The 27,607-nt window shown below is 28.5% G+C and overlaps 3 protein-coding genes across 4 annotated transcripts in view; 1 reads left to right on the forward strand and 2 right to left on the reverse strand.

Moving 5' to 3' along the window:
* Positions 1–609: 609 nt before the first annotated feature.
* Positions 610–14,945, forward strand: LOC130667843 (uncharacterized). Its single transcript, XM_057469710.1, has 24 exons — positions 610–895; positions 973–1,240; positions 1,314–1,527; positions 2,174–2,404; positions 2,475–2,600; positions 2,660–2,862; positions 3,990–4,110; positions 4,183–4,285; positions 4,725–4,868; positions 4,946–5,213; positions 5,291–5,504; positions 5,581–5,811; positions 5,877–6,002; positions 6,196–6,398; positions 6,518–6,638; positions 6,707–6,809; positions 9,865–10,008; positions 10,109–10,379; positions 10,469–10,682; positions 10,755–10,985; positions 11,060–11,185; positions 13,899–14,104; positions 14,173–14,293; positions 14,370–14,945. The coding sequence occupies exons 1-24, from the start codon at positions 700–702 to the stop codon at positions 14,475–14,477; spliced, it is 4,293 nt and encodes a 1,430-aa protein (XP_057325693.1). The 5' UTR covers positions 610–699; the 3' UTR covers positions 14,478–14,945.
* A 143-nt stretch (positions 14,946–15,088) lies between these two features.
* On the reverse strand, positions 15,089–18,528 carry LOC130667844 (glycoprotein-N-acetylgalactosamine 3-beta-galactosyltransferase 1-like). Its single transcript, XM_057469712.1, has 3 exons — positions 18,042–18,528; positions 15,890–17,153; positions 15,089–15,539 (listed from the first exon to the last, which is right to left on the reverse strand). The coding sequence occupies exons 2-3, from the start codon at positions 17,075–17,077 to the stop codon at positions 15,336–15,338; spliced, it is 1,392 nt and encodes a 463-aa protein (XP_057325695.1). The 5' UTR covers positions 17,078–17,153; positions 18,042–18,528; the 3' UTR covers positions 15,089–15,335.
* Positions 18,529–21,384: 2,856 nt separating this feature from the next.
* The window catches only part of LOC130669046 (TOX high mobility group box family member 3-like), a 123,438-nt gene continuing 117,215 nt past the window's right edge, over positions 21,385–27,607 (reverse strand). Inside the window, exons 10-11 of one of the 2 annotated variants that reach the window (XM_057471709.1) lie at positions 24,040–24,272; positions 21,385–23,891 (exon numbers count right to left, since the gene is read on the reverse strand). In XM_057471709.1, the coding sequence (XP_057327692.1) occupies positions 23,825–23,891; positions 24,040–24,272 (300 nt within the window). In that variant the 3' untranslated portion in view covers positions 21,385–23,824. The remainder of the gene's footprint in view (positions 23,892–24,039; positions 24,273–27,607) is intronic. The other variant, XM_057471710.1, reaches the window with a different exon arrangement.

The raw sequence follows: 27,607 nt of genomic DNA on the forward strand, positions 1-27,607 counted from the left end.
AGGACTCTTGCAGCGTGTGGCTTCCAAACTGCCGCCGAATTTGGAAGCCAAGTAACGTTGAGTCTCGCAACTGCGTTACATCCCAAACATCGGCCTCGTTTAGATGCCTCACTTGCCCCAAGTTTGACATTCGGCATGCCTTATTTGGAGCAAACTACCGCCTCACTACAATTTCTAGTCGGGATTATAATAAATTTTAACCTAACAGTCACACTCATTCCATTCACGGTTATAACCTTAACTTCATGTGTCATTTCTTTCTATTCAAATAAGCCATTTATTAACTATTAAGAAATGGCTTATTTGGCTCAAATAAATCTCATTTAATAAATCATTTATTAACTATTAATAAATCTTATTTGGCTCAAATAAATACTTCTAACAGTGTATGACACTTTTGACGTCAAGTAGTAGAAGTATATTTTATAGATGATCGATAATCCCCGATTAAAATGTTTTTTTTCAGTTATTTTTCACTTTTAGATTATTTGGTACTCTATATTATGCACTGATGTCCATTATGCATACAGTCACGGAGTTTATCAAGACAGATAACATGACTAGAAAAAAATATTGGATAAATTGTGATGAAATTGAATTGATCCTCAAGTACATCATACATTTGTTGTGAAATAGCTCTGGAAGGAGAAAGACTGCATTTGTACGATAACTATTTTTCGTTAATAAGTGCTTGTAGCAATGAAGTTTTTAATTTTATGTTGTTTCGTAAATTACGTTCTGTCTTCTGAAGAAATTTCTCCTCGAATCATAATTATTGGTTCAGGTGCATCAGGTATTGCAGCAGCTACAAGACTTTTTCAAAATGGATTTAATAATATTACCATTCTTGAAGCTGAAAACCGGATTGGGGGAAGAGTTTATTCTGCTAAAATGGGTAAATTGGGATCAACGCTACTTGATTTTAAATATCATTTATTGGGAGCTTTATAATTTATTACTTGTATATTAAAGGTGAATATTTAATCGATATGGGAGCTCAGTGGGTGCATGGCGAAAAAGATAACGTTGCATTTGAGTTAGCCTGGCCATTAGGCCTTCTTCAAAGATTTAGTGAATATGAACTCAAGGAAAGTCTGAAAATATTTGGATCATCAGGGAAAGTTATACCCGAAAGTGTAGCAACCCCATTGTCAAACTATCTCTTTCACAATGTTGTGGGCGTATATGATGATGTAGAGAATTTGAAAACTGGCTCTTTCGGAGAATATGCAGAAATGAAGTAAATTTTTTTTACACTTACTCGATGTAATTTTTTGTTTGTTACCAAATTATTTATTTGATTTTACTATTAGATTGAATGAATATTTCGAAAATCATCCAGAAATTACTGCTTACGAACGAAAACCACTGCTTTATTTCTTAAATATGTTAGAAATTACAAATGATGCTGCCGCAAGTTGGCATGATATCTCAGCAAAAGGTTTGAAGGAGTTTGATATTTGTGAAGGAGACCAAGGAATCAATTGGAGAAGGCGTACCTATTCTACCATTTTAGATATACTTATGGTATGTTGTCATTCCATAGTCCATAGTTAGTATTATTTATAAAACAAGATATCGAATAAAAATATCTCAAACTATGCATACCCTCGCATTTTTGAATCACGGTGGAAACACGGTGCGTTTGTTCCATTTTACCACTGTGATTACGCGGTGAATCCACCGTGATTCCACGGTGGGTTGCCCACTGTGTATACACGGTGTTCCCACTGTGATTATGCGGTGGATACATCGTGGAACCACGGTGGTGAAATAGCACAAAACCACCGTGGAATCACGGTGAATGCACCGCGTAATCACAGTGGGAACACCGTGTATACACAGTGGCCAACCCACCGTGGAATCACGGTGGATACACCGCGTTATCACAGTGGATACATTGTGTATACCCGGTGGTGAAATGGAACAAACCCACCGTGTAACCACGGTGGATCCACGGTGTTTACACTTCCACGGTGTTTCCACCGTGATTCAAATCTGCGAGGGTAGGCATGAATTCTAGTCAAAATCTTCCTAACGGTATAAAATTTAATCGAATTAATTTTATCATTGAGACAAGATTCGGGAAATATTTTCCTCATTTTCTTATTAGCGTAAATTATAAATTAAAACATAAGCCAGTATATTTTTGAGAATCTTATTTTTGTTGCAGAAAAAATATCCAAATCCCGAAGAAGAGCTTCCGGTGAAAAACATCACCGATCTAAATACCAAAGTATTTAATATACATTACGATGAAACGCCCGTAAAAGTGACAACTACTGATGGAAGAGAACATTTTGCTGATCACGTAATCTTTACGCCATCTTTAGGCGTACTTCAAAAAAATTACAATCGATTATTTAGTCCATCGCTGCCTGCCAATAAACTTAATGCAGTTAGAGTAATTATTACTTCAGCAAAGACAGTGATTAAATTGTTTTTTATATAACTATAACAGTAATCATTTTCAGAATCTTTCTTTCGGTCATGCGGCTAAAATAATCGTGTACTACGTAAATCCCTGGTGGTTGAATGACCCAGTTTTCATGAGGGGTATTTACTGGACTGAAGAAGATCGAAAAGAAATTGAAAATGACGTATGAACGTTGTAAATTAAAAATTTTAAAACTTATACACTGCCATGTTATTTTTTTAGCCCCAAAAAAGATGGATGCTTGGAGTATCTGTAGCGAGCCGAGTGGAACACAAATCAAAGTTAATTCTTTTTTGGGTAACTGGATTTCACGTTGATGAAATGGAAGCTCTTCCGGAAACCATATTTCAAGAACAAGTAAAACAACTCATCAGAAAATTTTTCGGAAAAACCTACAGTCTTACTGAGCCTACTTTAATTGTAAGGTACGCTTGATATAGTTATGAAACTTTCATTATATACTAAAAGGGAGACCGGGGGTGGTAGTTTCCCTCCTCTCTTAAGACGCTAATTATTTATTTGTATTGCTCTTGAACATCGGGTACAAGTTATTTCGAACTGACGAACAAATTCATCATAATTTTGCTATAATTAAAAAATTAAATTTCACCTAGGCCACAACGGCCTTCCTATCCAAATATCATTTGTCAGAAATCTTTTAAAAAAATTTTTTTTATCGAATAACTAGTGAAAGAAGCCTAGAGAATGTTGCTGGATCTAAATTTGCGATCTATCAGCGACCATGTACGTGATACTGTTTAAACAAATTTTTGAAATGTTATTTTTTGATGACTGTAGAGTGAATTTCTTAAATTATGATATTTTCTATATCAATTAAAGTGATTCAAACAATATTTAGTAAGTATCGTCTCAGAAATATCACGAAATCGAGTCTGTGGTATGTTCGTAGCAAATTGCACTGTAAATCAAAGTGTTTTAATGTGAAACACCTTAGTGTTTTGTTGCCATTTAAATACATTGTAGCCACTTTCTTCCCTAGCGGTCCTGAATCATGGTGTATTACGGCGAATCACCGTGATTCACGGTAGCATCACGATGATTCACGGTGATTTACCGTGAGAGTTCACCGTGATGTTGCAGTGAATCACAGTGAATCGGCGCGAGATCTCACCGCGATGTCGTAGATCACGGTGATTCCGCGAAAATCTCTGTTATTGTATAAAAAAAAAAGGCAGTACATTATGAAACCTACCGAATCACCGTGAAAGCTCATCGTGATATCACGCACACATTCACGATAATTTCACCCTATTAGCGTGATTCACCGTAATTCACCCTATATCACGGTGAATCAGGACCACCAGGGATATAATTAACACTTGCAAACGTTTAGAAAATGTCTGAAATGTATTTAAATGACAATAAAACTATTGGGTGTTTTAAATTAAAAAACTTCGATTTACAGTGAATGTCGTGAAGATGCCGAGTTGTCGATTATAGAATGATGTCTTGAGTTATTTATTTTTTTTTTTTAATTTGAGGGGGGGGGGTCTGTTGTGCCTCGGTTTCTCTTAATTAACTTTTTTTTTAGGACTACTTGGAATACTAATGAAAACTTCCTTGGGACTTGGAGTTTTCGTGGAGTACAAGCCGATGTTGCTAATGCTCATTTTGAAGACTATGCGGAACCGATTTTGCTAAATGGCAAACCGGTATATATTTCAACAATAAGTATATTAAATATTCCGAATAATTTTATTTTTATTTTTATTTTTATTTCATAGGTACTGCAATTTGCTGGCGAAGCTTCAACTCATCATTATGGTACAGTTCATGGAGCTATTGAATCGGGATGGCGTGAAGCGGATCGTTTAATAGACTTTTATAGTAAAAAATTCAATATTTTTCCATGACAGTGGTATCGTTAAAATGCAATGTTTTGTTTGAAATCAATTGTTGAAGCGTTGAATTTTTATCAATTGATTTGAGCTCTCTTATAATATGTTCAACAGATCACATCATAAAATAATCCGAACTTCATTTATCTTTTATCAGACACCCGGAAATACTATGTATATCTAAATATAATGAAGTAATTGCTCTATTGAGAAATCTCTAGATAGGCGATTGAATAAGAAAAAAAAACACATGAACTGTGACATTGATGACATAAATTAATTATCCAATACATCACACATCTGTTATGAAATAAGTCTAAAAAACAAAAGATTGCATAATTACAATAATAATTTTTTGCTTATCGATGCATGTAGCAATTAAATTTTTAACTTTATTCTGTTACATTAACGTGTTTTGTGTTCTAAAGATGCACCGCCACGGATTATAATTGTCGGTTCAGGTGCATCTGGTATTGCAGCAGCTTCAAGGCTCCTTGAAAATGGATTTAATAATATCACGATTCTTGAAGCTGAAAACCGGGTGGGTGGAAGAATTTATTCTGTTCAGATGGGTAATTTATAATTGACGCTAATCGATTCTAAACATTATTTATTGTGAACTTTATAATTTATTACTTGAATATTAAAGGCGAATATGTAGTCGACTTGGGAGGTCAATGGGTGCATGGCGAAAAAGATAACGTTGCATTCGAGTTAGCCTGGCCGTTAGGCCTTCTTCAAAAGTCTTCTGATAGTGAACTCGTCTTAAATGTAAAAATATTTGGATCATCAGGAGAAGTAATTCCTGAAAGTATAGCAACTCCATTGTTTAAATATCTTATTGATGATGTTGCGGACATATACGATGATATCGATAATTTGAAAACTGGCTCGTTTGGAGAATATGCAGAAATGAAGTGAATTTTTTCAATACTTATTCAATATAATTCACTAATCACTTATTATCAACTATTTTATTTCATATCATTTTTAGATTCAATGAATATTTTAAAAATCATCCAGAAATAACTGCTGATAAACATAAATCACTGCTTCACTCATTGAATATGATGGAAATGGCAAATGACGCTGCTGTAAGTTGGCATGATGTCTCAGCAAAAGGTTTGAAGGAGTATGGAACGTGTGAAGGAGATCAATCAATCAATTGGAGAAGACGTACATATTCTACTATCATAGATATACTGACGGTTTGTTGGTATTTCGTAGTCATCATATTCTAAAACAAGCCAATATATTTTTATAAGAATGTTATTGTTGTTGCAGAAAAAATATCCAAATCCAGAAGAAGAACTTCCGGTAAAAAATATCACCAAGCTTAATACCAAAGTATATAACATACATTATGATGAAACTCCTATAAAAGTGACAACCACTGATGGAAGAGAACATTTGGCTGATCACGTAATATTTACCCCGTCATTGGGCGTACTTCAAAAAAATTATAATCGATTATTTAGTCCATCGCTGCCTGCCAATAAACTTAATGCAATTAGAGTAATTATCATTTGGGCAAATGCAATGATTAAATTATTTTTAATTAATTATAACAACTTTTTCAGAATCTATCCTTAGGACATGTGGCTAAAATAATTATTTACTACAATAATCCTTGGTGGTTAAATGACCCAGTTCTCGTAAGGGGTATTTACTGGACGGAAGAAGACAGAAAAGAAATTGAAAATGACGTATGAGCTTTATAAATTTCAAATCTTAATTTTAATAAAATAATATTTAGATGAAAATTTATTGTTTAACGATCAAAGAATCTCAATATTTCCTAAGCTTAATCGGACTTACATTTTTTGATAATAAGTCACATGGAAGATTCACAAACCCTTACCATAAACCAAACCTTTATTCATTAAAACTTTTTTCCAGCTCCAAAAAAGGTGGATGCTGGGAGTATCTTCAGGAATTCGAGTGGAGCACAGATCAAAGTTAATTCTTTTTTGGGTAACTGGACCTTATGTTCGTGAAATGGAAACCCTCCCGGAATGGACATTTCAAAAACAAATAAAACAATTCATCAGAAAATTTTTTGGAAACACTTACAATCTTACTGAGCCTACAATAATAAAACGGTACATTTTTTAATAGTTCTTAAATTTTTACACTTGATGTACCCACAAATGTACCGACATATTTAAAGTGTATGGCTATTAAATTTTTAATAAAAATCTATAATTAATTTTTTTTCTAGGACCACTTGGAATACTAATGAAAACTTTCTTGGGACTTGGAGTTTCCGTGGGATGCAGGCCGATGCTGCTGATGCTCATTTTGAAGATTATGCTGAACCGATCCTACTAAACGACATACCGGTATATATATTTTCACAATAATTGTATTTAGTACATTTTAAAACTTGATTATTATTTTTATTTCATAGGTACTGCAATTTGCTGGTGAAGCTTCAACATATCATTCTAGTACAGTTCATGGAGCTATTGAATCAGGGTGGCGAGAAGCGGATCGTTTAATAAACTTTTATAGTAAAACATTCAATCTAATGCACTATCCGTAACAGTGGTATCGTAAAAATGCAATGTTTTATTTGAAATCGATTGTTAAAGCGTTTGAATCTTAACCATCAATTCAAACTCTCTTATAATATGTTCAACACTGAGAAAAGAATTTATCAAATATTAATAAAATTTATCAATATTTGATAAACGGTTTACTTAGATTATTCCCAAGTAAGTCATTATCAAATATTAACACACAGTTTATTAAATATTAATAAACAATTTATCAATTATTAATCAGCGGCTTATCAAATATTAGTAAATATCGACTGACCTATACACGGAAAGAATTTTCGTATGAATATTGCCATGTTATTTATTCTAAAAATTACTCTGAATCGAGTAATCTTGGGCCATTACGACTTTTTACTTTCGAATTACGAAATTTTACTCTTTCAGTGAGTAAAAATCAATCAGATTAATTTTTACTCACAATTGCGAGTAAAAATTACACCTAGTGGCTGTCTAAATAAATTCTCTCTAATTCAATTTTTACTCGTAGGTTATGATAAAAAGTTGATGATTCAATTTATAAAATTTATATTGAATTACAATAAAAATTTCAATTAATAAGCTGAAATTTCAAAAAAAAATCTAAAAACCATCTAATTGCCTTAGGATATGACTTAAAATAAATATTTTGAAAAAGAATAAAAAAAAAATTACTCTTATTGTGTTGAAAAAGAAAAGATACAAATTTTTTTTAATTTTAAAATAAATATTAAGTTATAGAGAGATACAGAGATCGTATTTTTTTCCAAGCCTACGTTTGTGTGCGTAACATGTAAGTTGTCGCGAGCAAAATAAAAGACATTTAATTGAAGCCGATATTAACCGAAGATTAACGGAGACTACTGAAATATTACTCTACAGTTTAGAGTAAGAATTACTCCCATAGATAAGAAAATTTATTCGAGTTATAAGCAGTTTTTCATCAAACAGTTAATGGGTTTAAAAGAATGGTATATTGGGGAGTAAAAATTAATCGCATGGAGTAAAAATGAATAGATTAAGATGAGATATTCACAATAATCGATTAAATATAAGACTTTTAAAAAATTACTCAGTAGTAGAGTAATACGTAGTCTAGCAACGTTAATATTTAAACAAAAAATATTAAATTTAAAACAAAATATACCAATTTTTTGCAACGGCCCAGGATTACTCGAAATTACAGAGTAATTGTTATCAAAAATTCTTTCCGTGTAGTTAATGACTCTACATATATTATATATACTAGCGTGATATGTAAATATGTAGTTTGTCTGGTTAATATAGGTTAGGTGGACTTTTTCAATTTTATTAATTCTTCCATAATACTTTTTTTTTTTTAATTATTTCAACAAGCATAAAAACAATTTATTACTTGTAACGCATATATAAGGCAATATGTTAGGTTAGATAGTGCAACGCCACCACACTCATTAATACTATATATAGTCGTCCCGATGAAAGCATGGGATTTTTCCCCACCCTATAGGTCAACCCCAAAACTTCCCGTTTTTTTATTGAGCTGAGAAAGCTCGAAAACGTTATTAATTGTAAATTTTTGAGCTCTTCGAAGTCAAAAAATGATTGCTGTGTTGTTCAATCTAAAAAAAGTACATCCCATACAGGAGCTGCCAGAGTTGAACAACGGGTCCCTACTTGGCCCAGCACTGGGGATCCTAGCTTTGGCACACCTATATTGGGCCAGGCTTGGGCCAGGACTGGGTAACCTAGCCTTGGCCGTTACAATGATTACCCGGGCTTGGGCCAAGGTAGGATTACCCAAGTTTGGATATACCCATGGTTTATACAAGTAGATCGTATAAATGTACCAGTTCAACGTTAGTAGGTTCGTCCAGTAGCTACCGTTCGGACCCAGTAATCAGAAGGACGGCAGTTCGCGCCCAGAGTCCAGCAGAATTTCCACCGAGTTTTTTTCACATCATTTACCTCCCTTAAATAATTAAAACGTTAATGATCATGAATTCTACGAGGTTAATAATAATAAATTTTTTTAAATTAAATTTATTCGTTTCCTGAAAGCCTGGGCCAGGTCTGGCAACCAAGCATGGGCCAGGTCTGGTAACCAAGCATGGGCCAGGTCTGGCAACCAGGCTTGGCCCGAGATTATCATTCCAGGCTTCTACCAAAGCTGGGCCAAGATTGGCTTACAAGCCTGGCCCAAGGTTCTACAAAGTTGGGCCAAGTCTGGGCCAAGCTTGGGCCCGTGGTACTTTCCTCTCTGGGATTTAGCTTAAAAAAATTAATTTTTGTCGTACGATATCTTTGGAACGAATCAACCGATTTGGGCGTGTTTCGCGGCAATCGAAATGGATCATCAAGACTTAGATCTGACTAGATTTTGAAGTCGATCGGTCAAGTAGTTTACTAGTTATATCCGGAAATAGTCAGAATAACTTTCTAGGGCTTCAAAACCTCGAGATCTGATAATAACTTGATTTTCAAAAATCGGACCGAAACCAATAACTTCCCTTTTTTTTTGAATATTTTCAATTTTCGTTGCAGAAAGTTAATAACAATTATACATACTTAAATATCAGAAGCTGAGCGACTCTCTAGTAAAATGTCTAGATAGATAACCCAATCATGGAAAAAAAAACAATATGGATTGTGGTATAAATATAATAAAATAAATTATTTAACACCATATACGCAAAAAAGATCACAAAAAATTGAAAACTGGAAGCATTTGATAAAATCCTATAATAATCACAATTTTACTAAAATATAATTCTCAGCAGTAAGCATTACAGTTTAAAATGTACTATTCACCAAACTCTTTAAATTCTTATTTGAAAATGTAATTTTCATAATTTTCCATTCGAAGCACTGCGTTACTATGCGAAATTGTAATTTTTATTATTTTCTTTTTTCCGTGAATCTATTTTATACAATAAGTCTCAAAAATAAAGGATTGCATTTTTACCACAATTATTTTCTGTCTATTAACGTATGACATAATGCGCTTTGTAATTTTATGGTTCTTTATAAACTCCGTTTTTGTGTTTTGAAGATCCATCTCCACGGATTATAATTGTCGGTTCAGGGGCATCTGGTATTGCAGCAGCTACAAGACTTCTTCAGAATGGATTCAGTAATATTATTATTTTTGAAGCGGAAAATCGAATAGGCGGGAGAATTCATTCCATAAAAATTGGTAAAATTGAAATGATTTAAATAAATTCAAAAATACTATTAATTGCAAAGATTTTTTATCAATGTATTTATCAACATCATTTATTAATTTTATATTCAAGGTGAATATTTAATAGACATCGGAGCTGAGTGGGTCCATGGGGAAAAAGATAATGTTGCATTTGAATTGGCAACCCCGTTCGGGTTACTACAGCGATCTACTGAGAACAATGAATTCTATTTAACATCAAAAATATTTGGATCCTCTGGGGATCAAATACCCGAAAAAGTAGTGACTCAATTATTTAGACATCTCAATGTCGTAATTGAATCGGTAGGCGACGCTATTCATAGTTTGAAAACTGGTTCGCTTGGCGAATATACAGTAAAGAAGTAAATATAAAATAATATATATAACAAATGGTGATAACTTGGGATTAATTCTTCTCAACGATAGTATACTATTTTTCTTTAATTTTTAGGCTTAATGAATATTTCGAAAATCATCCAGAAATATCTGCTGATAAACGTAAACCACTGCTTCACTTATTAAATTTGATGCAAATGACTTACGATGGCGGAGAAAATTGGTTTGAATTATCAGCAGAAGGTACAAGAGATTATTTAGAGTGCGAAGGAGATCAAGCAAACAATTGGAAGCAACGTACTTACGCTACTATTTTAGATATTCTTATGGTAAATTCTCATTATGCTACATTTAAATAATTTAAATTATGAACTAGAAAATTATTAATATTATTTCTGTAGAAAAAATATCCAAATCCAGAAGAAGAACTTTCAGTGAAGTTTATAACTAAATTGAATACCAAAGTATCTAAAATAAAATACGATAAAACTCTCGTAAAAGTAACAACAAGTAATCGACAATCATATTTTGCTGATCATGTGATCTTCACACCGTCTTTAGGCGTACTTCAAAAAAATTACAATAAGTTATTCAGCCCACCGTTACCTGAGAAAAAACTAAATGCCATTAAAGTAATTATTTTTTTAGCAATTACAGATTGTGATAAAATGAATTTTTTAATTATTATAGCAATAAATTTTTATAGAATCTTTCATTCGGGCGTGTGGCTAAAATAATTGTCTACTACGAAAATCCTTGGTGGTTAGACGACCCAGTTTACGTACGAGCTTTTTATTGGACGGAAGAAGATAAAAAGAAAATTGAAGATGATGTATGAGTTTTATAAATTTATTATAATTTGAATATTCCCGTATGAAAATAACATATATGATCAAAATATATGATAATAATCAGAAAATATATGTGGAAAATTTAACTATATTTTCTGATATATTTTTTTTATATTAAAAAATATAATACTCATCATATACGAGTCCGTATATGTTAAGCATGTATACAATATATATGTCAATCATATACAAGTCCGTATATGTTTAGCTTGTATAAAATATATATGTCAATCATATACAAAAAATATATTTTTATCATATATGAAAATATATATTCTTTTCATGTACGAAAACTATACTTTTATCATACATAAAAATATATATTTCTATCATATACGAAAAATATATTTTGATCATATATAAAAACATATTTGTATTGTGTATGGAAAAAAAAAACTTTTTCATTCGTATGACCAACTCCAATTAAATTAGATCTAAATTTTAATATACTCTTTAAATTGCAGTTAAAATTTTAAAAATTAGTTAATTTGATGCAAATATATATATACCCATATACATATACATACACCGAATAAAATAAATATAACAAAGAAAATATATGGTGCCATATATAATATAAATTATATGCTACCATATATTTCATTTCATATAAAAATTTTTTATTTTTTGAATATAAAAGGAAATATATCAATGCAATATATTATAAGGTAAATGTAAATGTATATATAGCTTAATATAAAAAACATATGTTACATATATAGAATACATATGGGGCATTCCATACCAAATCGGTCACTTTTTGAGGTCACCCCCTCCGATATTTTTGAAAAATTTATATGTTTTGGAGGCTGATAAAAAACGCTCTCATGAATTTTTCAAATTTTTTTGACAACTCGTTTCCGCAATACCGATTTTTTCCAAAATACGAGGTTTTTTTTTTGAAACGGTTATAACTTCGCGAAAAGTACACCAATCGGATCGTTTTTTTTTTTCAAAATCTTCGTTTTTGAATGTTCTTTCAAGAAAAAAACACGTTTTTATTCTTAATCAATTCCTTCATTGTTTATTTTGAGTTTGAAGCAAAAAAAATGTTTTTTGGAAATGTATGCCCCCTCCGATTTTTTTGAAAAAATTCTCAAAAAAACTTGGATGAATTTAGAAAATTTTGAGACCAATCCGATCGTGGACAAACAATTCGTTCTATTTTTTTTCTTAATTCGAAAAAAGTTTTTTTCCCTAAATATTATTTTTCGACTTAATTTGACCAATGAACATTCTCAGATCGGTCTCTTTAGATGCTATGATTTTTTTCTAAATACTGTGCCGTTCGGAGTATACTATTTTTAGAAGTTTTTCTACTCATTCAATAAATAAATTTTAAAAATCAACTAAGAACTACTTATGAGTTATCTTTATGACCTAGGAGAAGTGGTACGTGGCCTTATTGGGACGATAGCCAATAAGGAACAAGAAATACCCAGGAAAGGACAGTAAATGAAATTGATCCGCATTTAAACCCCAAAGTAATAAACAAATTTAATTTTTTTTTACGCTTAAACAATTTTTAAATTTTAAATTCAGTTGAATTTGAGAATTGTTTTACAAGTAAACTTCCATCTTCATTTGGTATCACAAAATGAAGTTTAATAGAACAGCAAGTACGAAAGGAACTCAAAAACTTCATTGTGTAATACAAATTGACAATGGAAGTTTACTTGTAAAACAATTCTCAAATTCAACTGAATTTAAAATTTAAAAATTGTTTAAGCGTAAAAAAAAATTAAATTTGTTTATTACTTTGGGGTTTAAATGCGGATCAATTTCATTTACTGTCCTTTCCTGGGTATTTCTTGTTCCTTATTGGCTATCGTCCCAATAAGGCCACGTACCACTTCTCCTAGGTCATAAAGATAACTCATAAGTAGTTCTTAGTTGATTTTTAAAATTTATTTATTGAATGAGTAGAAAAACTTCTAAAAATAGTATACTCCGAACGGCACAGTATTTAGAAAAAAATCATAGCATCTAAAGAGACCGATCTGAGAATGTTCATTGGTCAAATTAAGTCGAAAAATAATATTTAGGGAAAAAAACTTTTTTCGAATTAAGAAAAAAAATAGAACGAATTGTTTGTCCACGATCGGATTGGTCTCAAAATTTTCTAAATTCATCCAAGTTTTTTTGAGAATTTTTTCAAAAAAATCGGAGGGGGCATACATTTCCAAAAAACATTTTTTTTGCTTCAAACTCAAAATAAACAATGAAGGAATTGATTAAAAATAAAAACGTGTTTTTTTCTTGAAAGAACATTCAAAAACGAAGATTTTGAAAAAAAAAAACGATCCGATTGGTGTACTTTTCGCGAAGTTATAACCGTTTCAAAAAAAAAACCTCGTATTTTGGAAAAAATCGGTATTGCGGAAACGAGTTGTCAAAAAAATTTGAAAAATTCATGAGAGCGTTTTTTATCAGCCTCCAAAACATATAAATTTTTCAAAAATATCGGAGGGGGTGACCTCAAAAAGTGACCGATTTGGTATGGAATGCCCCATATATTTACTACTGTATATAATTTTATATTAAATCGGCGAAAACCTCTACATGATTTTTTATAATGTACAATATAATATATCATATATTGTTTTGTTGCAAACATATATGATTTTATATATTTTAACCACATATTGTTTTTTCATACGGGTTTCTTTTGTTTATTTTATTTTATTTTCTTAGCCCCCTAAAAAATGGATGCTTGGAGTGTCACTAGGAATGCGAGTGGAACATAGACCAAAGCTTCTTCTTTTTTGGGTGACCGGACGTTATGTACGTCATATGGAACTGACTCCCGAAGTTTTCTTTCAAGAACAAGTGAAAGAACTTATAACTAAATTTTTCGGAAAAGCTTACAATCTTACAGAAGAACCTACTATAATAAAACGGTACTTTTGTTGTAGTAATAAAATTTTGATTAGAAGTCTATAACTATTTTTTTTTTCTTTTTTACTAGGAGTCTTTGGGTGACCAATGAAAACTTTCTCGGGACTTACAGTTATCGCGGAGTACAAGCTGATATAGCTGATGCTCACATTGAAGATTATGCAGAACCAATCATTCAAAATGATAAACCTGTACATATCCTAATAATTCGTTACAGTATATATATTAGGTATTAACAGTAAATTTATTGTTGACTTCATTTTATAGGTACTGCAGTTTGCTGGTGAAGCTACAGCTCCTCATTATTCTACAGTTCATGGAGCTATTGAATCAGGGTGGCGAGAGGCTGATCGTATAATAAATTATTACAATTAAAACAGTTAATTCATTGATAAAAAAGTTACTAATTAAAAAAAAAAAATAAATAAACAACGTACCCAAAGTTTTACATTTTTTTGATACAATTATCAACCAATAAATTGTGAGCCATATACTTGAAATTAATAGAAGACGTCGAAGCCATAAAAAAATAATTTTCAACGAAAGCATTTCGCATTTAAAAAAAAAATGTGTTGAATTTCAAACTGATAAATGCACGACCTTGATGCTTAGTTATCATGACAGTTAAAAACTATGATCTATTTTTACATGACATCTTATCGTAAAAAAAAAATGTTATACTTTTAAGTCGAAATAATGTCGATCTATTTTTTTTTTTTTTATTTTTAAGTTTAAAGAAATTGCATAAATTAAAATTTTTTTTGCAAGTATAAATGAGATCAAAATATTATAATTGCTTGTACATAGACTGTATTGTAAAGAAATATTGCATTATCGCATGTCACTATTATTCAAGGGCAAGCAGCGACATTCCTTATCACAGATTAAAGTTTGAAAACACTGCGTTTAAATTTTTCTATCTAATAAATAAATTAACATCCAAGTTGATATTAAATATAATCAATTTTTATCATTTTATTAACAACATAAATTCGTATAAATAGTAGTCTATTTTAATATTACAACAATTATTTATAAATATATGTAGTAGGACGGATAAATTAATGTACTGTTTGTAATTCAAAATTTTCAAGAATAATAACGAAAAATAATTATCATTAAATCAGTATTACAATCATAGATACTGTCATAATTATACTATTTCTACGATGTCTAATAAAGATAATACTGTCAAATCAAATAATTAAAAAGAGTTAATTAATTTTTGTAAATTCAATTATTATTCATCCTACCGGATTCTTGCTTCGACCAAAGCGCTTCAAAAAAATTTGTTATGTTACTATAATCATCATCTTTCAGATAACCTATTTGGGTTGGATCAACATATTTGAATTTCCAAATTTTGAAGTAAAGATCATTTGTAATATTATTATAATTAGTTATATTGAATTCATCTCTCAACACTAATTTCCATACCTAAATTTAAATAGTTATTATTTAATTACATGATTAATTTCATTTCCTGATTGAAACTTCTGATTAACTCCGATTGAAAATTAAATATAATTATTATCTTCAAGAAAAATAATTTCAATCGGATTCAATCAATTTCAATCAGAATAAAGTCTAAAAAATTAATGTTATTTTCTGATTGAAACCGAGTGAATCTTAATCGGAGTCTACGAGGGCACTTCGAACGCCTTTCGATTAATCGATTGAAATCCGATTTACTTTAAATCGAATTCAATCGGTTTCAATCGTAGATTTCAATCAGGACTTACAATACTATGTAAATATCAAAAAATAATTATATAATAAGTATTTACCTCATGTTCAGGTACTGGCGTAGGTGCAGGCTTATTTCCGTATTTACCTTCTTCGTTATATACAAATAAATGATAAAGATAATAATTAATAGTATACAATCTATCAACATCAGGGACATTAAATGTTATTGATTTCGGCGAACAACAATCACGTCCAGTAGGATACAATGCATGTGTAAAATAATTTCCTAGTTTATTTAAGCCCCATAATAGAGTTTGCAATGAGTATCCATGAAATTTATCACGTAATTTATAATCTCTCGTATCAGATGGGTGAATATTAAATTTTGATAAATGTTTACCAAGATAGTAATCTTCTTGTTTCCAATACTTACCACCTGACAAACATTTATCATGAGTATTAAAATGGTTAATTATTTTTTTAACAGACCCTCTACTCAATACGTAACCAGCTTGTGCTACATTATAAGCTTGTCCCCATAAAATAACTGGATGTCCTAAATAATATCCTTCATTGTAATTTAATGGCGCAACATAATATCTTAAGTTTTCTAATAATACTATTGTATCATCCTTGACAAATATTATCCATTGCAGTGAGTCATTTGTTAAATTCCATACGTAGTGCATTGATTCACACAATAATTGCCACGATGATGTAATATTTACAGACAATTTAACCATCGGCAGTTGATTGTCAAATAATTTATGTGAAAAAAAATATATTTTGTTACAATTTGTACTCCATGTATTATATATTGCTCGAGCTAATTTTACTTTATCAACAAACACTACACATATTATATTTATTTTTGATTTTAGCCATTCAGACTCCAATAATGATGTTGTATAATTACTTTTTTCAGTCAATGATCCATAGTACTGATGATCCAGATCCATATTTGATAATTTAATATTATTATCCTTCAACCATTTTTCATATTCTAATTTTTGCTTATCTTCAACCAATGATTCTTCTGTGTCTTTAGACAAATTAATATCCTCATATGATGATTTAACACCACGTATTATCAATTTTTCATTTATTAAATTGCCATTATAACTATTTTTATTACTTTTATGAAATTGCAGTGATTTATCATGACAATTATTAGTTTTGTAGTCACAATAATTGTCAATAATTGAAGCTAAATAAAGTGTAACAATAAATCCAATAATAAATCCTATAAAAAGTACTAATTTTCCTTTTAACGAACGCAGGTACATTATGATGGAATAATTATAGAGATGTGTTTAATAAACATTTTCTTTGATATTGCACGATTCTCGCAGGTTCTATTATCTAAAAAAAAAAAAAATTGTGTTTTTTTAAGTATTTTATTTACCAATTATGTAATTAAGCTGCTACAGTAGGACCCCGTTATAATACTATTTGCTGTCTTTAATATAAACTAGGTATCGCGATAGCTTGAGAGAAACGAATAGTCTTATAACGAGGTCCTACTGTATTGTTTTTGTTATAGTATATAACTTTGATTTTAAAAAATGATTTAAAACAACTAATTGTTTAAAGCGGCCAAAAAAATAACATTTACAATAAATAATACTATCATTATAATGATGATGAAAAAAAATGTCTTGGAAACTATGATCTTGACATGTGTTTTTTTGTGCATCAGTTGTACAATGAACTGACAATATATTTAAAGGCGAGATTTTTATTTAAATAGATTTTTATCAACAAGATATTGTCTGAAGATGAGGTCTTGATACACTATTATTAGAGTCAGCAACACTTTAAAAATTCTCTATTGTCGTTAAAAAAAAAAAACAATTTAGCTATGACGATAGTCTTATAAAATTTTTAACTTTTTATTATTGAAAAGTATTTTTGTGGCACAAATTGTCGAGCTCGTAGTTTTAAGTTCATTCCCATTTAAAAGTTATGATTAAATTTTATATAAATAACAAAATTCTGATACATTTTGACGAAAATTCAATACAACACAATAGAAAATTTGGTGTTTTTGTAAGATTTAATCAAAGCTCTAAAAATATAGATCTTCATTTGACCACAATAATTAATTATAATAAATAATGACAATATAGTATTTTTCCACCTGAGGCTTCCATAGATTAGAAAATATTCAATTTAAATCTTTTTTAGTTATTTGAAATCATATATTTTAATTATAGTTTTCACAACTATCGATTTATAAATTATACTGACCATTGAATTGTTGAGATTCTTTTAGTGCTCTGGTTTTGTGACATTAAGATGAGTATGTTAAGATTGACTAAATTACAAGTGTTTTAGAAACTATATAATAGAAACAAGAATATAGATAACAGACATTACAACTATCAATTTTTAAATTTGACCCACAAGTAGTTATTTACTCAAGTGTTTGTGATGTATGAATATATGAATCGTTGCTCACTTTCAACAATAACTTTTGAGATATGATGTATTAATTTGCACATTGCAATTGATATTAACATAAATTATAAATTACTTTTTATGCAATGTTATATGACCGAGATTAAATGATTTTTAATAGTTCTATTACGTTTTACATTATTCAGAGTGAAAAAGATGCTTAGGTGTGAATATAAATGGCTGCACATTGTTATTATTGTTGTTATTATTATATTACGAACTATAGTTCTTTATCGACTGATATTTATCGATCGAGATTTCAATTGGTAATAATCATAGTTTTTCATCTCTAGTAAAAATTAAAAAATTCATAAAAAATAATAATTGAATTATTTACAGGGTAAAAAAATTTTCAAATAATCAATTTTAAATTTAAATAAATTTTTTTTTTTTTGTAAAAAATATAAATTTGTGTGTTTATCTATTAGATTTGTAAGAGAAAGTCAAGTAATTTTCTAATTACTGATAATAAAATAACAAACAATATTTACTTTTGTTATTTACTTAAATAAATAATTGTTATAAAACAAAAATTCTTTCGTTCTTTGAAAAATTGGGAAAGTCTTATAATTATTATTTTGTTGAAGATCTATACATTTTTCGAATGAAAAGCACTTACCAGTGATAGAAACTAATACAGAAATTTGAAAATGAGCTGATAGATGTCTCTTTATAAGTCGATAAAAAAAAAATCTGAAAACCGCCTGACTCTGCGGGTCGGCCCTAAAACTTCCCACTATTTTCGACCTCTTGAGCTCAAAAATACTATTGTTAACACATTTTTGAGCTCTTCAAGCTTGAAAATAGTAATGTCCAACATTCCATTGAGAAAATAAAAGTATTGAACAACAACAAAAAAAAAAATCTGGGCGTCGGTTGACCTTGCGGGCCAGCCCCAAAACTTCCCGCTGTTTTCGAGCTCAAGGAGCTTGAAAACATTACTGTGAATATATTCTCGAAAATGCTATCACATGGAATCATTTTTTTATGAGCTTTTCAAGCTCTAACAAGTTACGTTTAATGCTAGAGTTCGAAAAGTTAAGAATCGAAAATTATTAATGAAGAAGCGGCTTTTAAATTTTTATTATCGATTATGTTCTCTGAAATAAATGTGTTGAGGCAGAAATCAATGTCAGTAATCAAAATCAAGATTTGAATGAGTTTTGAGTTAGGTCAGAGCAATAATATATGGAATATCCGAGAAAAACATTAAAGACTGTGTTTTATCAATTTTTTTGTTGATAGTATGATTTAAACTAAATAACAAGTTAGATGACATTATATGATAATCAAAAGAGACCATAAAGAGGAAAAGTTTGTATGTTTTCAGACACATTTTAGTACATTATATTATGATTTATCTGGAAAAAACAATATAAAATGTTATTTTTTTTACTTTTCACCGCCGATAGCTTTTGAACTGGTTAACCGATTTTGACGTTTGAGGTGGCAATCGGCGCGTTTTATTAAAAATTCTATAGCTAATAAAAATTTGGAATCGATCCGTTCAGTCGTTTCGAATATATTTCGAAAAAACTGTTTTTCACTATTTCTTTCTCCCGCGATATCTCTCGAACGCATTAACCGATTGAGATGGTTAAGGCGGCGATCGACGCGTTTTATTAAGTTCTAGAGCTGATTAGATTTTGACGTCGATCGTTCAACTTGCACTCGGACATCATTCTGAAAATAGTCAGAATAGCTTCCTAGGACCTCAAAACGTCGACATATGATGAAAACTCGATTTTCGAAAATCGGGGGGAAAACAATAACTTTCCGAATTTTGGAAAATTTACAATTTTCTTAGCGGGAAGTTAAAAATAATGGATAATTTGAACAGAATCTGGTTCTATGACTTTATAGAATTTTTATAGGCGCCTGTACGGGTAATTTTTTATTAAGTTTTTGTATAATTATAAAATATACAATTATCTAATTGACTCAAAAATTTCAAGTCAATTGGTCATTTATAACTTAAGGTAATTTTCAATTAAGATATTGTATGAAACTAATCATCGATTTTTCAATGAAAATATCAGTAAATACATAAATATTTTTGATGTGTTTAATAGAAAAATAAATAAAAAATATTGACTCTGTCATTTTTATATAACAGTAAGTAAAGCTTAAAATTTTATCGACAAATTTCAATTCACCTTACAGTAGAATATTTATAACTTCAACACTTGAACTCGGGATAGGATTATCATCTAGAACTCGGTGAATTAATGAGAATAAGTCGGTAATGAGTTGTATAACTAACAAGTCAATTGACAAAATAAAAGTTCTTACGCAAAGTTAGTGAAAATTAGCAATAATTAACACGTAATTTGAGAATCGTTAAAAAGCTTTGCTATTTTATAGGTAATTATTCTAAAATCAGTCAAACGTTTTGTAAAAAAAATATAAATTATAATCAAATTTAAAATTATAAATTAATGAAAAATAAAAAAAAAAGTATAACCCAGTAAAAGTTATTATTATTACTGCGTTATGCATAATATAAAACAAAGTGAAATTTAATAAATTACTCGTACTCTACGTATATATGTAGACGGTCGTCGTCTCGAGTTTATATTAAACTTGTAAAGAAAAAATAAAAAATAAAATAATAAAAAGAAACTCCATAAAACTCTTGATTGTTTTCAGAGCTTATATATTATTAACAAACTTTTCCATCTCATAAAATATAAATCGTACGGCATTAAACTAGATGAAATTAACATATAAAAATAACATATAAGCTGTTTAACTACGTTATTATCGTACAATTCATAGCTTTACTAGATTTACGTTTTAAAACTTTTAACATTAGCAAACTTTCCACTTGTTAATGTACAATTTTCATTTCTGTTATAGAACTTTTTTACCTTATTTTAAACTCATAAATAAATTTATTTGAATTAAAAATAAATCAAAAAGTTTTTTCATTTTAATATAAACAAAATTGCTTACATTATCATTATAATAAAATTTATAAGGAATATAAATATTAAAAAAAAAAAATCATTTGAGATTGAAATCGTTTAATTAAGTTTTTGTTTTTTGTACAGAAAACAATTAATAATGAACATAAATTCATTGCAAATCACTACCATATATTAGCATTTTATGCGTAGTGACTATTTACTACAATAATATGTTTTTAATAACTTCAAGATTTTTTTTTTACTATGTTTATTATTTATGTTATTACTATTATTATTATTATTATTATTATTATTATTATTATTATTATTATTATTATTATTATTATTATTATTATCATCATAGTTTATTTATTTATTATTATTACTTAGTATTGTAAAATTGTATTTATTTTGTCGGGTATTGTACATGAACGAGGAAGGGATTTTATTTAGTCTATTCTGTATTATATGTACGATATTATTTATTTATTTATTAAATAATTAGTATTATTTATTTAAAATAATTAATATGCCTCATTACACATAAATGACAATTAATTCTGGCAATTACTGATAATCATAACTAATATATTTATTTAAATAAATCAATTAATCAATAATAATAATGATAATAATTAATAATTAATAGTTATATTTTAAATTCATATCCTATTATATTTATAATATATATTCATCATTTTTCTTGTAATTTATCATAAATCATTATTAATATAATACAGAGCTGATTATGTATACAGTATGATCTATAAATCTATCGATTATATTTATGTATTTACATTTAATAATAATATTAATAATTAATCAAAATTATAAAACGATATTGATTAAAAAATAAAAAATTTTATCCATACAAGCGCGATTTAAAAAAAAACTTTTTTTTTTTTAAATTGCTTAATCATTTAAACTCCTCACATTTTTTTTTTTTTTTTTTTATTTTCATTGGTTATATTTATTTAAAAAATAAAAAAATTAACATTAATAACAAAACAGGATTTTATTATTTAACTATAGTAATAAATATTCTGCACTGCAGTCTCCATCGTTAAATAATTTTCTTACACAATGTGCGTTTATTAATTTATAATTCTGTAAAAAATTTTTTATTAATATAATTTAAAACAATTATTTGTCTTAAATTTTGATTATAAAAAATTAAAAAACAATCCTGCAGTCATTTTACATTACGCATAAATTAAAAATTAAAATCAACAAATAATAATACATGTGTACTGTAGGTACATCGCGCATTAACCGCTGGCTTATTTAAATAATACCAAATTAATACTAATACAGAATAATATTAACTAATAATAATAAAAATAATATAAAAATTCCTGATGCTGGCACAAAATAATAAATTTCTAAATCATTTTAATCAAAAATCCTGCAAGCAACGTGACTGTTAAAGTTTTTTTTATAAATATAATTTTGTTTGAATAAATAAAGTTCTTAAAGATGTTAGTAGACAATGCAATCATATTTTTTTTAATAATTTTATTACAGACATTAAGTATATATACGTATACGTTTCCAAAGTTTACTCGATTACTATAAATATAATAATGTTAAAAATAAAATTTATTCAACAGGATGTAAATTATATCCAGTAATTTCTGTCTATGCTTTATCTTTCTTTCTTACTTCTTTTTTTTTCAAATTTTATTTCCTGTCATTAATTTTTTAAATCTTGTACTTTTAATTACTATTCAACTGTCAAATATGCAGGTAAACGTTATTGTTAATACATTTAATTATTACTATATTTTTTTTTTTAGATATTTTTGTGTACACATTGATATAAATATAGTGAAATAAATAAATCGGGAATGTGACTTTTGTTCCAAGTCATTAAAATTGCTGTCTTAGTACAACATTCAGTTCATATGTATATAAATATGTTATTATTTAAGATGAAATTTATTTATTTTAATCATTGAAAGATACATGAAAAATACATTTTATATTTATTATAATTTCTGTTTTTTAATTCAAATAATAAAATAAATCAATATTTTTAAGATCGATCAAATATTTCAATTACATTAATCATTATACTTTGAATTCATGAACATTCAAAATTATAAATATATTTTAAATTTCATACTAAATAAAAAAAATCTTTACGTGCAACAATCTCAATATTTAATCAGATAAAATTTTACAAAACGTACTGAAAAAAAAAATTGTTTGTTATTAATTATTTAACTTTTGTTAATCGATAAATAACAATTTTTTTTTTGTTAATAATTCACAGTCAAATTGCTTATTAGCCTTCTTGATTGGCTTATAATAAAATTGAAACCGCATTTATCAGAGTCGTTGTCAGATCATTTAAATGCATGATTTGTCTCCAGCAAATCAGAATTCTTTTGTTATTCTATTTCAATTTTTTTTTTTTCTTTTTTCTTCATTTTTTTCTTTCATCACTAACTTATGTACATATATTGTGTAAACTTATTTTTAGTTTAGCGGGTCAACAGATTCCACGAATAACTTGCGGGTTTTATTATTTTTTATACGATACGTGTAAATTATAAACTTGTAACTAGTGGTTCCTAGTATAATCAAAAATTTCCCATCTTCATCCTTATTATATTAATAATTTATTATTATAATTATTATTTCTTCTTTTAAATTAATTATTTATTTAACCGTTGAATAATTCGGTTGAGAATTTTGGTTCGATGCGACCCATCCGGTGAAAACGTCTCTGTAAAAATAAATAAAAAATGGTAATTAATTTAAATTCAAGTATTTATATATTTACAGAGCAAAAAAAATTAAATAGATGAATATTTATTTATATATATATATATTTTAATAAATTAAGCAATGTAGTAAAAAAAAATAATGCTCACACAAACCTGCAGTGGCTAGCCACGCACTCATTACTGCAATACTCATCTTCCCACTCGCTATTAACGATCGGCGGATTTGGACATCCATGACGCATGCATACGTTTGAGGGTTGCCTTTGCCCGTGATTTGATTGAGGTCCGGATACTGGTGGTGGACTCGATAAAGAATCAGCACGTGGTGGACTCATATGCATTATTTGTTGCTGTTGAACTTGAACTTGTTGTTGAGGTATCTGTTTACAAACATTTCAATAATTAATAAATAATCCAACTTTTGGTAGATTTTATAAATTTTAAATAAATAAAAATAGCTTAAAATATTTTTAGGTTTAAAAATCTTTTTTTACGCTTATAGCGCATGTGTAATGAATTTTATTTTTGTTTCACAACTATTTACTGATACATTTATAAATAATTTCGAAACATTCGGAGAATAAATTGTAAGAATTGTTTCTGTGCTTTAGTGGGAATGGATCCTACATTAGTATATATAAATGATTCTTATAGATATATGGACTTAGATATAAGAATAATACTGATGTGTCTAGGAACTATTTCTATAATACTATGAGAACCGTTTTAACACTGTACGAGAACCTTCTCTACAATTATTAGAAAATCACTAATAATCTACAGAAATGGTTCCTATAAACATGGGGAAGGTTCCTACAACTTCATGGAACTGTTTCGTTAATTTTTCCTTGAAAGAAAACATATTAAGGTGAAATATTACCTATATTTTTTTCTTATACTCAAATAAATGAATAAATTTTATTTTTTGCACTCGTACAATAAATAAACTTCTAAATAAATAGACTTTTAAAAACAATTTATTTTTAAAATAACTGAGAATTTTTACAACTAAATTTTTAGCTGTTGAGATTCTAAAAAACACTAAATAGTATATTACACACCTAGGGCATTCAATAAGAAAGCCTCAGATCACATGTAATTGTTGGCCGAAGCGTCACCTCGGCCAACAATTACACGTGATCTGAGACATTTCTCACTTTACCGCCTTAGGTGTGTAATATACTATTAATCCCGGCTTTTATTAATAGATTGAATAAATTTCAATTTGAAATTCATGAGTAAAATTTAAATTTATTTTCAATTGAAATGTCTGTATGAAGTTTAAGTTGTAAATAACCCACAAAATACTGAAATAATTACGATACTGAAAATATCAGACGTCTAATAATTTATATATTAATAAAAAAAAAATATATACATAAAAATTTCGAAGTTTTTCGCATGCGTTTTTCAAATTTTTTTCTGTTACCACTGAATTTATTTCGTTTTTTATTTTTAAATTAATATTGTCTGTCGTTTGCTGTCTCCACTATTTTAACTAATAAATGTTAGGCAATTTAAAATAATACCCTATTTAAAATAATTATTTGAATTCTTGTTTAATTATAATATATAAATCAATAAAAGATTTTTCATTTTACGAGGTTAGCTAATATTTTTGTGTATGTTTACTCCATATTCTCCGTCTCTGTGCAAGCAACGCCATGCGAAAGTAAAAGTAATTAAAATCATTTTTTTTTTTATTGTGTAAATTGACAGTCGATAGAGCAGGAATTCTTATTTAATGGTTTTCAAATTTATACTCTTCAAAAGTTCTTATAGAAATACCAAATTTTCAATTCTTATAAGAATAAATCGAAACTTTCAAACACCGTAATTATAAATTAAATTTTTTTTTCATTTCTTATTAATGCGTAAGTTTCAAAGTTAAATTTCCATATAAATATTTGAATAGTACACTGTTAGAAGTATTTATTTGAGCCAAATAAGATTTATTAATAGTTAATAAATGATTTATTAAATGAGATTTATTTGGGCCAAATAAGCCATTTCTTAATAGTTAATAAATGGCTTATTTGAATAGAAAGAAATGACACATGAAGTTAAGGTTATAACTTTGAATGGAATGAGTGTGATTGTTAGTAAAAATTTATTATAATATTTCATTTTTTTTATGTCTTTTGGATAATAATTTTTATCTTCAATTAACATTCATTGTGGGTATTATTTTCTTTAAAAAAATAAAATTAAACAGTCCTATAAATTATTTGTCATAACCTTGCTTAATTAACATCACGTGTAATTTCTTTCTATTCAAATAAGCCATTTATTAACTATTAAGAAATGGCTTATTTGGCCCAAATAAATCTCATTTAATAAATCATTTATTAACTATTAACAAATATTTATTTGGTTCAAATAAATACTTCTAACAGTGTAGATCTATAAATTTTAATAACTTTATTTTCAGCGGTCGAAGAAATAAAATAATTAAATTAATACATTTCTGTATTACGACAGTAAAATATGCACTTCTATCCCCCATGATGGCGGACGATTTAGAAAAATCTAGGAAGTCGCCGGCATGAGTCCGTACCCGTACGTTTGTCCACCCGCTCATGGAGAATATAGGAAGTGCGTATGGGGCATTCCACGCCAAATCAGACGGTTTCAAAAATTGATTTTTCCGATTTCCTTAATTTTTTGGTATTTTTTAGTACCCCTCAAAGAGGCTTCCTGGTAAATTTTGAGATTTTTTTGATCAATGGTTCAAAAAATATCGAATTTTCAAAAAAAAACCGCTCTTTTTATGATTGTTTGATCATAACTTTCGTAATAATGGTCGAAATTCAATGGTTTTTTTTTTTCAAAATTTTCGTTTTTAGATGGCCTTTACAGAAAAAAGTACAAAACAAATATACGAAATGTTTTAATCGAGATTTTTGAATTCTAAGTTTTCAACCGTGTTTTTAAAAAAAGATGGATCCTCAAGTCAAGTCCAAAAAATTAAGAAAATCGGAAAAATCAATTTTTGAAACCGTCCGATTTGGCGTGGAATGCCCCATATGTTCTAGCCATTGGCACTCGATAGATTTTCATTGATTACTTGACGTACATCCACAACAAATATCATAAATATCTGTATACAGATATCATGATAAGTAGTAAGTAGTACTTACGTAGGTATGCTCAAGCCCATTATCATTTAGCTAGAGGATTTAAATCAAGGTTAACAAATTATAGCATGAATCTTTGCCGTTTATGGTACAATTTGCATTTATATTAACAGTGATTTTTTTAATGAAAAAAAAATTGTTCATTTGAACGACTGTTAAACGGTAGATGACATGTATCAGGAGGAAAAGACCGTGCGCTTATACGCCGCTTAGCGGTGACTCCTGAAATTACGTCCTTCTCTCAACTCTACATTACTAATCACTAATACAAAAAAAAAAAAAAAAATTTGGAATGCTCGTTAAAGTCTATAGATGAATAATAACTCGCGGTCTATACATACCAACATCGACCGTGACTTTTTGTCCATCTTACCTCTTCATCCACTATAATACATAGTTCCTATCTATCTGTACACTGAGAGAAAAAAAAATGTTTTTCAAGTATTTTTTTTACTTATTTCTGTGAATACTTAAAACAAGAAATTTTTCCTAAATTGAAGTATAATATTTCTTATTTTTAGCAACTATTGCTTCGATCTAGTAATATATTACTAGATACATGGGTTACTTGTAACAAG

This window comes from Microplitis mediator, chromosome 5 (assembly GCF_029852145.1).
Source record: "Microplitis mediator isolate UGA2020A chromosome 5, iyMicMedi2.1, whole genome shotgun sequence".
Classification (NCBI taxonomy): Eukaryota; Metazoa; Arthropoda; class Insecta; order Hymenoptera; family Braconidae; genus Microplitis; species Microplitis mediator.